Below are 12736 nucleotides of genomic sequence, written 5' to 3' on the forward strand. Positions count from 1 at the left end.
CTACATTATGGGCTTACTGTGAAGAATAAATGATTCTAGCATAGTGCCTATCACATAATGAAGACTTGACATCTTAGCATTACTATTACATGGATGAAGGAAGAGCCCAAAGATGGCTGATAAACATATTGTGCTCTCATAATTTGAAGAGTTAACACTTTGATTAGGATCTGAAAGTGTAGCCATCTTGAATCACGTGGTGATTTCTTTTAAGAAAGCACATGAGGACTTATCAAACAGTGGCAAACAAATAGAAAGCTCACATACTCCTTCACAAGTGTGGATGGGGCTGGTTTTAGGGTAGCTCATCTTTGGTTGTGATGCATGACCCATGAAAAGAAATTGGATATTGCACAAAACCAAGGATGGAAAGTAATGTGGAGACATGCCATATTTTGTCTGCAAAGAGATTCTGTCCAGGTAATGTGGAGACTTCCCAGTGCAACTTGTTACAAAATGGAGAACAGTCCAGTGTCAGCTTGGATGAAAAAATTTCAAATGGAGTTCACCTTATTTAAAACCTCTTTCCATTATTTTTCATATAAAATGTAAAATAAGGGAAAGGAAAAAAAGAGTTATGGAATTCATTTCCTTTCAAGAGAGAAAATAAAAAACAAATCACAACTATTAATATTATCAGATGAACACCTTGTGCAAAATAAAATGACAGATTTAATGTATTGCAAAGTGCCATTTGAAGGGCCTTCTTGGCTGAGAAAAACATTTGAATTTTATTTCTTTAAATGAATGTAACTATTCCCGTGTACGTATGTTTCAGACCAGAAAACTTTCTGGGTGCTTTTCCTGACCAACTTGAAGAGAAAATTCAGTTACTATTGCTTGTTTTTAAGCAAATCAAAAGCCAGCTGAGGGTAACAAATGAATCAAATGATCATTTACACTCCCTGCATTATGTGTGACCAAAGAGTGAAGAGAGAAAAAGCTGCCTTTACATTCACAGAAAATAAATTTTGAAACAGTGGCTTTTTTGTGTGTATATTCCTATGTTCAACTGGGCTCGGTTTTAAAAATTCTTGGACCAGTTTTTCACCTTGTAGAAAAGCAAGGTAGCAATTTTTCTTAAGGAATTGGCAATGATGTGCTCAAGCGCTCAGCCCTTTACTTCTGGCAGAAAGAGATTGGAGGGGGAAGGGAGGAGCCAGGAGTGACTAGGAGAGGGGACTGCTCAGAATCTGCCATTCAAGGCTGGTGGCAGCTTTTTAGAGGCTGCCAATAGGAGTGTGGTGGCAGCAACTTATGGGTGTGCCAAAGAAAATGGGTCCATACACCAAACTCTGGCACGTGCAGCACCCACAGTTTGCCAGGGCATGGCGAGGGCCCAGACAGACTTTTGATGTCCTGCCCCAGGAAATAAACAATCCCGTTCCCACTTATTCCATGAGGATGGCAAGATGTTTTGATGTTATGAAAACTCCTGGTACAGAAATTTGCCATTTGGCTTACTTTCATTTAGTCATTTTTCAGATTAGAAAAGCCACAAGGAAGAGGATCAGCAGTTTAATATTCATAGCTATTATTATTAGGTCATGCGAGAAGTTGCAGAGTGGCAGTCCTTTCTAGGGTAAGCCAGTAATGCTATCTGGGCAAATTTAGTTCCATGTTAATGAATGAAATATACAAAATAGGACACTTTTTTGTTTTTCCATATAAAAGAATTCCTGCAAAGTTCTGGAGGACAGAACTTAATGTATGTTTCATTGTAACCCTTTTCCTATTCTATTCTCTCTTCTAAACTATAAACAATTGCCAAAAGTTCAGCTTAAAATGTGGGCCATACAATTTCAGATTTAAACTTCTTAAATTCTCAATGAGCTGGGTGAAAAATTTCCCTTCTATTTCTTTTTCCTGCTTCCACTATCCAAACCCCCAGCCTAAGACCCCTGGTCCTATACAATTTACCCAAAGCTTTGGGCAGCCCAAGAGCCCTTTTATCCCTCACTAGTGAATTCAGTACTATTATAAGAGAGAGACATTCTTTCCTTCTCTTTTCACTTAAAAAAACATACCAAATCTGAATAGACTCCAGGCTAGACTAGGGGAGGGACTGATTTTTATTGGATCTGACATAGCTATTGACAAATGCTTGAAGACAATATTTTAAAAAAGAGGAAGAAAGAAAAGGCTTTCACTTTATGCCTTAGAGGACAGATTGGTTACAATTTAATTTCCAAGAGGAAAAATTTACAGAATAAAATAGCCTAACATTTCTCTTTCTTCACCATACATATGAGAAATATAAACTAAAGGGACATCTGGAAAAGAACACTATTCAGCAATCAGAAAGTAAAATTCAAACCATTGATGTTTTGATGGAGACAAACATAACTAGATTCACAAAGAGGAAAGCTGTAACCTATTGAAGTTAAAAAAAATTCATATGCATTTTACCTTTTGGGCAGTGGTATAGCAAAGTTCTATTTCAGAAGCCCTTTGTAATATGAAACCTACTGTAGATAAGATACAACATGAAGATAGTCTGCTTTGCAGCAGCAGGAAATCAAATTGGTTCCAGAAACAAAGTTATATGACAAATGGTTTAATAGTATCGCACGAATTGGAAAGCTTGATTGAATTATTTTTATAATCATTAAAAAAAGAGATTTTGAAATAACTTTGCCATACCATGTAGATGCAGGGCGGGAACCCGGGGAGTGCCGCTGAGGTTGGGAGGCATCTTATTTTATTGGCCTTTTAACTAAAGCGTTATAATTTGTTATCAAAATTTAAGAGCACAGTGGTGATTTATTGTTAACTGTTGTTTGCAACAAAAATTTTCACACATACAATACCTGATTTAACATAATAGAGATACGTTGTGGAGTATTAAACAGGTTAAGAAATTACATACATTTTATTGTCATTTCCAAGTTATTTTTAGTTTTAATCTAAGTACCAGTCAGCCTTGCTTTATTTAAAAAGCATCTGAAAAAGTTCATTAAGTCTTAGGCGGGTCTTAGATTTTAGAAGGAGAGACTGCTAAACAGTTAGCAAGATGTATTACTGACAAAATAACCCAGCGCCTAATGCCCGTAGGTGAAATGAAATCATTCTTCTGACTGAAGTCAGGAACAAGTTAAATATCACTTAGACCACAGCACACGACTGCAGACATTTAGGAGAAATCGTACTTAAATAGGATGTGACTAGACGTTTAGGACTATTTTCTAAAAAGTCAAAAAACTTCTTTCCCCTTCAGTACTTACAGTCTTTGAAGACTAGAGCCGGGTCTCTGTTTGGCAAGACTTGGGCAATGATGTGTCTCAGAGATTCCAAGGTTCTGTCCATCTTGGGTCTGCCTGTGTGAGCCTCCTGCACAGTGTCCTCATGCCTGAATTCTTGCAGTCCTGGACTGAATTTGTGCAGCTCATTGATGCACTGGATTACCAAAGAATCCCTTTTAACATCTGCCAATCAGACATTTCCCAGAATCTAAAGACCCCTCAGGGGGCCCTCTTCCCAGGCTCACTTATCTTTGTTGTATGCTGAGCTAATTAGCTCGAAAGGCTGGCTGACAGGCGGGTTCCCATTGCTTCCTTCTGTTAAACACACCCACCTACAGGCTAGCTGGGGTAGCTCACTAATCATGGAAACAGCTTTCCTCTCCAACTACATTTTGCCTGAACGCTGTGCAGCTTTCTGACTTGGGCATTTCTTTTGGTACATCACGTTCAACTGAGTTGTCCTCAAAATATGGAATCAAGAAGGTTATTTCCCAAGGAAATTTCCTAAGTAACACGGGAGCTTCCAGTTCAGGACTGCCAGCCACATATTATTAGTATCATCAGTATAAATCTAAAATTTCAATGTAATGCTCCTTTGCTAAGGGAGTGCTATACAGATTGTGGAGGTAGCCAGTCACCAGGTTATGCTTTGCATTTGAATTCAGGAGCAATTCATCTGGAAGCCAAGGTTTGTTTTTTTTTTTTTCCTCCACCCAAATTATAGTCACTTTTGTTGGGCAGTGGCAAGTAAAACCTGGTGGACTGTCTGACTGCTTGCCTAGGAACATTTGTTTCTCTATTTATCCTTTAAGGCAAATCAGTCCCAAGATTGATTTTAATTAATTCCCTATTCATTCACTTCTTTTCATTTCATGATAACACTTTCTATTAAAAATTTCAGAACAAGCAAAAATATTTTTCTGAAAAATAGGTAGTTATTAAAAGATCTTAAGAAAACAGAGATTCTTTTTCTGCCTATGTATATTCTACGCTACCCATAACAATTTGTTAACTAATCTTTCCACAGGAGACATAAATATAAGTCATGGGATTCCTTTGCAACAATAAGAATTTATAAACCAGATATAAAATAACTAATTTTAGTGGCTGTAACCTAAGTTAGTTGTTGAAGGGTTATTGAGGATTTTTTAACTTTTTTTTTTTTGAGACAGAGTCTCGCTCTGTTGCCCGGGCTAGAGTGAGTGCCGTGGCGTCAGCCTAGCTCACAGCAACCTCAGACTCCTGGGCTTAAGCGATCCTCCTGCCTCAGCCTCCCAAGTAGCTGGGACTACAGGCATGCACCACGATGCCTGGCTAATTTTTTTCTATATATATTTTAGTTGGCCAGATAATTTCTTTCTATTTTTAGTAGAGACGGGGTCTCGCTCTTGCTCAGGCTGGTCTCGAACTCCTGACCTCGAGCGATCCACCCGCCTCAGCCTCCCAGAGTGCTAGGATTACAGGCGTGAGCCAGCACGCCCGGCCGATTTTTTAACTTTTATTTAAAATATTTTTCCAGGGTAGGCACAAGAGATTGCTTTCCAATGTTTCTTCCAATTTTCAGATTCCATAATTAGGTTGTATTTTATGATTCACTGAAACAAGTCCTTTAGAAACTATGTAAAACCAAAATGCCTTCCATGTGATCAGCTTCTTCAGCTAGTTGGTAGAAGAGTGGGCTTAATAAAAGGAAACAGAAGGAATGGAGCTGTAATAATAATTCTTGTTATAATGACTATCACTTAGCAAATGCTGGCAGGAAGTATATGCCACACAGAAAATAGACATGGGCCTGCCCCAGAGCACAGAGACATTCATATAAAATAAGAACTTGAAAGAAGTAGCACTTTGTATTAAGACACTTCTTTAAACTGGGTCCCAAAGCGCACTTAACAAGGCCTGTACCAAATAGGAAATTGTCAACATCCTTGCTCTCCAGGAGCTTAAAATTTAGAACAGAAACTAGATGGTTTGTGGAAAAAAAACTGTTATTAATTGATTGAACACAAAGTATAAGTGAATGCAAGTACTTTCAGTGTGATATTGAATTGGAAACCAAGATATTTAAGATTTCCATTAGAAAACCAGGAAAAATAATATGGGCTTCTCAAAGAAGTAAAACTGATGATATAAAAAGATAAAAAGAAATGCTTGGATTTCAATCAATAAATGGTCATTTCTATGGGCTTAAATTTAATTCCAGCAGTATTTAAAATATTTTGGTTATATCGTGGTAGAAGGAATACTGAATTTGGGATCAATAAGGCCTAGGGTTTGATGTTCATTATCCATGTAACCTTGAAGAAGAGACTCATCTTCTCTGCTCTGAGTCTTTATCTACAAAATTAAGGGATTAAGTTGGATGTTCTCTTTCCGTTCTAACACCTATGATTCTATGGCTATATACAAATGAGCACAAACATCATCACAAATATTTTAGCCTTCTGTAAGTTCACATATTTATTTCCTAAAAGCTGAACTTGTCTTCGAACCAATCACTTCTATTCCCACAGTGAACCGGATGGATATCCGTTCATCAATATGAGAGACGCAAATGAACGTGACGAATTCAAAGATGCTCACTGCTAAAGCTAACTGCAATGAAAGGTAAGAATTTGTTTTTTTTTTTTTTTTTTTTTTGAGACAGAGTCTCACTTTGTTGCCCGGGCTAGAGTGAGTGCCGTGGCATCAGCCTAGCTCACAGCAACCTCAGACTCCTGGGCTTAAGCGATCCTACTGCCTCAGCCTCCCGAGTAGCTGGGACTACAGGCATGAGCCACCATGCCCGGCTAATTTTTTTGTATATATATTTTTAGTTGGCCAGATAATTTCTTTCTATTTTTTTTAGTAGAGACGGGGGTCTCACTCTTGCTCAGGCTGGTCTCGAACTCCTGACCTCGAGCGATCCATCCGCCTCGGCCTCCCAGAGCTAGGATTACAGGCGTGAGCCACCGTGCCCGGCCAAGAATTTGTTAAGAAAACTCATCTTCAACTTCCATAAGATTTTTCTAAAGAAGGTAAACTCCATGAACATCTTCATAGAGAACCCCAAAACAGCTTTTCAAAGATAAATTCACATGAATATTATGATCTTTGAGTTATATTTTAAGAAATCAAAATGAATTCTAGGAAAGGTGGATTATATAGCATTCCAGTTAGATAGTATAGTTTCTTTATTCCTATTAAAATCAATCCTTCAGCAGTTTTCTTAAACCTTTGCTTATGCTTTTTTTCCTTGAATACCCATGATGACTTTTTACATTAAAGTACTGTTGGAAGATAGTCTAGAAAAATAACTATGTGGTTTCTTCCTGTTCTTTCTTTGATTAAAAAGCACCTAATGGAGATGGAAGAGCCTGAGGAACACCTAAGCAATGTGTCTATTTTATTACAAATTCTAAAATTCACGTTAGATTTTACTGTAAACCTCAACCATCTGTAGGCATATGCCAAAAGGAAAAGTACCGAAACAAGGGTAGATGATTATAGTGAAAACTAAAATGATGTTTTTACAAATCCAATTAGAGTACTGACAGGAAGGATGAGATATGGCATCCAGGTGACATATTCAGTGATCAAAGCTTACTACCCGGCCGGGCGCGGTGGCTCACGCCTGTAATCCTAGCACTCTGGGAGGCCAAGGCGGGTGGATCGCTCGAGGTCAGGAGTTCGAGACCAGCCTGAGCAAGAGTGAGACCCCATCTCTACTAAAAATAGAAAGAAATGATTTGGACAGCTAAAAATCTATGTAGAAAAAATTAGCTGGGCATGGTGGTGCATGCCTGTAGTCCCAGCTACTTGGGAGGCTGAGGCAGTAGGATCACTTAAGCCCAGGAGTTTGAGGTTGCTGTGAGCTAGGCTGACACCACGGCACTCACTCTAGCCCGGGCAACAAAGCAAGACTCTGTTTCAAGAAAAAAAAAAAAAAAAAAAAAAAACTTACCACCCAATGGCAGAAGAGGAAGGCACAGTGCAGCAGCACACAAGCTTCCAGGGAGTACAGAGCTCTTTGAGATAAGAAATCAAAGTGGGATATTTTGCACAATTTCATGGACAATGCAACAAAAAAGTCTATGGAAACAGTAATTTTGCTGGCAAGGAAAATTCACTCCTGTCATTCCAACAATGTTTTTGTTGTTAGCTCATTACAGTCATAAAAATGATAAGGAGGTGGGGCCACCAATTAAAAGAACATCCAGAATGTTAGAAAACATAATGGATGCATTTGAGAACCGTCTTTATCTTTAGTTAAATACAGGAAGAAACCCTCTCCTCATACCATAATGTGCTCTACTCTGGAGGAGGAGGCTGGTGTGAGGAGGAGAGTGGGCCTGTTCGTGAGTCCACAGGTGAGGCTGGTAAGACTCCAGGTCCTGAAAAATTTCAGTTCAAGCCATGCAGCCTCCAAAGAATAGGCCTGCAGTAACTGAACCTGAGCCAACTTACACTGTTCATCCCTAGGGAGTCAGGTGACTGAAGGAGGGAGAGGAGCCTGATTGAAATTTAGGAAGATTATCTTCCCTGAAATAATTTCTTCATTCACTTACTAATGCCTTCTGAAACATTTACAATTTAAGATAAAACAGGTAAAATAAAAAGTAATTGAAGTCATGCAGTTACCATTAATATGGAGAGCAAATAGTTTATAAAAACAATGGGAAATGACTGACAGCAGCTCCCGGATTCTAGTGGAAGATGGGTAGAGGGAACTGGAAGGGCCTAAATGCAGAATTGGCAAAAGAAGATTAAAGCTGTGTTCAGCGGTGTTTCTGAGGGTTTATGGGAGGAAGAAGAAGGGGAAGGGCCAGGAAGAAGCTGACTTCCAAGAGGTAACAACTAATGATTGTTTAGAGTCAGCTTTGTTTACCCTCAACTAGGAAGAAACCAGTAGGAGCAGTGAATGGCTGGTTAGCGTCAACTTTGTTTACTTTCAACTGGGAAGGAACAAGTTAAAGGAATGAATGTCTGCTCAGTGTTTATGTATTTACTCTCAACAGGGAAGAGAACAAACCAGATGTTTGAATCAAGGTATTTATGAGAGGGTCAGCTGGAAAGGTTACTTCAGATGGCTTCTAGGTAAAAGTTCTAAAACACAAGTAACATTAAAATAACCTATCCTAGACATTTGTCCATTGATACTTCACTACATTTAGGAAATCATCAACAAGAAGTAAACTGTTGACCTACATGAAAAATAATTAGAAAATTAATATCCCATCTACAGATGAAGGGAATGTATATTTCTTCATTTTTACAGGAAATTATGAAAAAACTCCTAGTACATTGCCCTTTATCCTTGCTAGTGCAGAGTCAACCCTTACAACTGGAAAGCACAGTGAAAAGTAAACCTCTCATTTATCTGAGATTTTGCGTTGTTGTATGTATTTGGGGGCCCTGAATGGGTCCATGTTATCTTGACACTCTTACATAACCAGTTACGTAGTCCTGTCTTAGTATTTGGTATCAGAGAGAAGTAAAATTTATTTTTTAAGAAAATAATTTAGAGGCCAAAATTGGGACAAGCTTTGCTAGTGTACGAGTTAACACTTTCAGGATAAACTCAGCCTTATTAAAAGGTGGGAGAATTTGGATGTTCAAATTTACAAGATTAATGATGCCGAGTCCCTGGTTAACTGGAGCTGCCTTTTATCTTCTTTAGATAGTCATGTTTCTGGGGGTGTGAATCATATAGAATGTTTAAATCTTTGCAAAAAATAATGAGTAAATTAAAATGAAATTTTAGACTATGAAAAAAATACTAAGTTAAAACAAATCTAGGGAGAACATTAAACAAAGGACTTAAACCTGGGATTAGCTGATGAACATGTTAGAATCAAGCAACCTAGTAATTTCACAGCTCCATTTATTTTAGATGAAGCTTCCTGTGAAGATTGCTTCATCAGTATAATATTAATTCATTTCAGGCTACACTTACGGATATGCTTACATTAAGATAAAAGCCTTGTGCCCATCCATTTCACACTGTAAACTATAATTTCCACTTCACTTCCTATGCAGTCACCACCACAGCACTGCACTTAGCATGCATTCTGCTGACAAAGAAAAAACATTCTTTCTTTCCAAAATTTGTTGAAAGGAGGAATAGGAAACTGTAGAAAGGGGGCCTATTTTTCCATTGAAAACTGGAGAAAGACCAAGTTAGAGTATAATATATTCTTCTGATTCTTTCAAGGTACCTCAGTAGCACTGAGCTCCAGGAGAAAATACTCCCCCAGCACTGGCCTCCCCCCAAAAAGAAAAAAAAAAGCAGGAATGTTCCACTGAGGGTGGCTGTTGAGATGGACTTTCTTGGGTGTGTGATGAGATAAAAAAACTTATGCAAAAAAATCTTTGTTTTCTAAAAAGTGAGGAAACTTCATGGAGGACAGAACTCAAAACCTGGCTTTAAGGGCTGTCTCTGATACCTCCACAGCACCAGGAGGACCAGTCAGATTTTGTGGACCTAGTGACTTTGCAGAAGAGACCCCCAGGCTGAAGACAAGCCCTAGGCCACCTGAGTATGCTGGTTTTCCTATCATTCACCTTTCCTCCTTCTCCCTCCCAATCTTACTCATTCTATGTGACTTTGGGCAAGTAATTTTAAATCTGAAGATTTTTTCTCATCTCGAAAATAAAAACAAGGTAATAAAGAATCAACAGTAACTATAACTTTAGTACAATAGGATTTCATTCCAGATTGTCTTGACCTTAATACTTACCCTACTATTAATAACTGCACGACCTTTTAGATTCTATTCCAGGTTCCCTCAAATCCATTTTAACACTGACAAATTTTCTTTAGCGCCAACACTTCCTCTTCAAAATCAAATGATTGCACTGCTCAAAACCTACAGTTGCTCTTTTTCTGAATACATCTTTTTAAAAAATTTCAAAATCATCTTTAATTTGGCTTTTTGCCGCACAATACCTTTTTCCTGACTATGGTATAGCAAGCATACTTCATTTATTTCTGTCTTCTGGATTTTCTGCATGATTTCCTTTTGCAAGCTCTTTTTCAGTCTACCTATTCAACCAAATTCTCATTTCCCAGAACAACTCACCAGATGATGCTGGACTTTCATTCAGACTGTGCTTGGAATTTCCTCAGCACTAATAAGTGGTACCAAGCTCTTAGGTAGTCTACTTCGCATTGTCATGTAATAATTGTTCCATGTGTTTATTCTTTTTTTTTTTGAGACAGAGTGTCGCTTTGTTGCCCTGGCTAGAGTGAGTGCCGTGGTGTCAGCCTAGCTCACAGCAACCTCAAACTCTTGGGCTTAAACGATCCTACTGCCTCAGCCTCCCGAGTAGCTGGGACTACAGGCATGCGCCACCATGCCCGGCTAATTTTTTCTATATATATTTTAGTTGGCCAGATAATTTCTATTTTTTTTTTAGTAGAGACAGGGTTTTGCTGTTGCTCAGGCTGGTCTCGAACTCCTGACCTCGAGCGATCCACCCGCCTCAGCCTCCCAGAGTGCTAGGATTATGGGCGTGAGCCACCGCGCCCGGCCGATGTGTTTATTCTTGTTTCTCTAAATACACTGGAGGCTTTCAGCCATCAAAAATTTTATCTTAAAAATCTATGTACTCTCTTCCCTGATAATACTTTCTACATCATCAAACACTTGGAAAATTGATGTGTGAACACATATTTTTCATCCCAATCTAGGCCAAACCTCCTCAACTAACAGCAGGATTATAGTTAGTAGGGTTTTTATGACTCATTTATTTCAAGTGGTTACCTTTTTTTAAAAAACGGAAGTACAGAATGTTGTGATAAATGTCCCAAATAATATATTTTATATTATGAGGCATACTTCTATTTGTGGAACTAAATGTATAATAATCTGATTCTAAATGTTATATAAAATGTTAATTTTAATGTTATTTACAATATTAAAGTGAAAGAAAAACTCAAATATTAGTCTTTGCAAATGAAGAGTTTTCTCTTAAATTATTATAGGCCTTAGAGTTATTCCCGTACTCCTGGTTATTACACAACTACATAACCCATGGCTAGTCTGAACTTTCATCTCCAGCCCCCTCACACAGTTGCATAAGATGGCTCCAGTACTTCATAAAGCAAATCAAGGACAAACTAAGGTACGGCCTGATGCTCTCCAGGGAGATGTTCTGAGGAGGGATAAAGAACACTGCGATGGCAAGCCTTAGCTCACCCAAAATACTGAATCTGTGACAATGAAATAAACCCTATACTTAGGAAATGCTCTGCCTGAGAACCTAATAGAACACATTCCTTCTACCCTTTGGAAGTGGCTGATAAACCTGGAGGGCAGCAACAGGCAGAGCTTTTTAATTTGGCAACTATGTATTTTGTCAGAAAACTTACTAAGCATTTAGCTAAAAGAATGATTAGCTTGAGCTGCACTAACTCTCTGATTAGTACCCTTTAAGCATTTTTACAGTTCTGGAGAAAGCTCAAAGGTAGCCAGCTGCATACCAAAGAACAGACCAATGGCTATGGATACAAGATTAGCGTAAGTATAAATGATACGTTTTGTAGGAAAAGCTTATTTAATAGGAACAGTAGACTACACAAGTGACAAAACATCTGAGTTGTATTATCAGTGACTTCGAAAATAAGAAAGATGGTCAGCCTGTGGAACCTTAAGAACTCATTTTAGCAATACTTACTAAACGTATAGTCTACATAGGCACTATGCTAAGCTCTTTACAAGTGTTATTTAATCTTCACGACAAACCTGAGATAGGTACTAATATGTCCTCATTTTAGAAATCAAAAAGTTGAGGCTAAAAACAATACGAAAGGTACCTGCAATTTGGGAAGTGGTAAAATCAGGATTTAAATTTGGAACTCCCAGACTAAAAAAGTGTTTTCACACTCATAATATAGAGCTTCACTACATTAGTAATAGACTTAAATTTTGTTTTTCTTCATTGTTCACTATGGGTGTTTTAAAATTTGAGGGTTTCAGATTATCTGATAGGGCAAACTCTCTAAGTTCTAATTGATAACTATCCAAATCTTTAAAAATAACTATTATATAATTAGACCCTAGTTTTCAAACAACCAAAACATATCCAGAAAAAATTAAATTCATACCAGATCATTACTAAATCTTCAGTAACTAGTACTAATCTCTGCCCAAATGAGGTGAGGTCTCCACTTCTAATCTGAATTAATTTATTCTTTGGCCCATATGAAATCTTAGGCTATTAAGTATAAGAACCATGTTTATTTGCCTTCTGAGTTTCTCAAATAGTAATGAGCTTTTTATGTTCTAGGTACCAAAAGTTGACTAAGTCAACTGAATAAAGATTTGCAGGATGAGGTAATATAGTTTTATTCCCAATTTGCTTTCAACACTCTGAATATAAGAAAATATATTCCAAAATAAACATTCTATGGTTCTTTTAAGCTATTTTCAATGCTATTTTATGTTATAAAATGCTTTAAAGTGGACATATTATAAAAAATAAACCCACAATTTAAAGATATATCTAAAATT

At 37.7% G+C, this 12736-nt stretch overlaps 1 protein-coding gene across 1 annotated transcript in view; it reads right to left on the reverse strand.

The window, feature by feature from the left end:
- LIX1 (limb and CNS expressed 1) overlaps positions 1-3527 on the reverse strand; it is a 48125-nt gene extending 44598 nt beyond the window's left edge. The window contains exon 1 of the mRNA XM_045565607.1: positions 3225-3527. Within this exon, the coding sequence (XP_045421563.1) occupies positions 3225-3306 (82 nt within the window). The 5' untranslated portion in view covers positions 3307-3527. The remainder of the gene's footprint in view (positions 1-3224) is intronic.
- Between the last annotated feature and the right edge of the window lie 9209 nt (positions 3528-12736).

This window comes from Lemur catta, chromosome 12, assembly GCF_020740605.2.
Source record: "Lemur catta isolate mLemCat1 chromosome 12, mLemCat1.pri, whole genome shotgun sequence".
Classification (NCBI taxonomy): Eukaryota; Metazoa; Chordata; class Mammalia; order Primates; family Lemuridae; genus Lemur; species Lemur catta.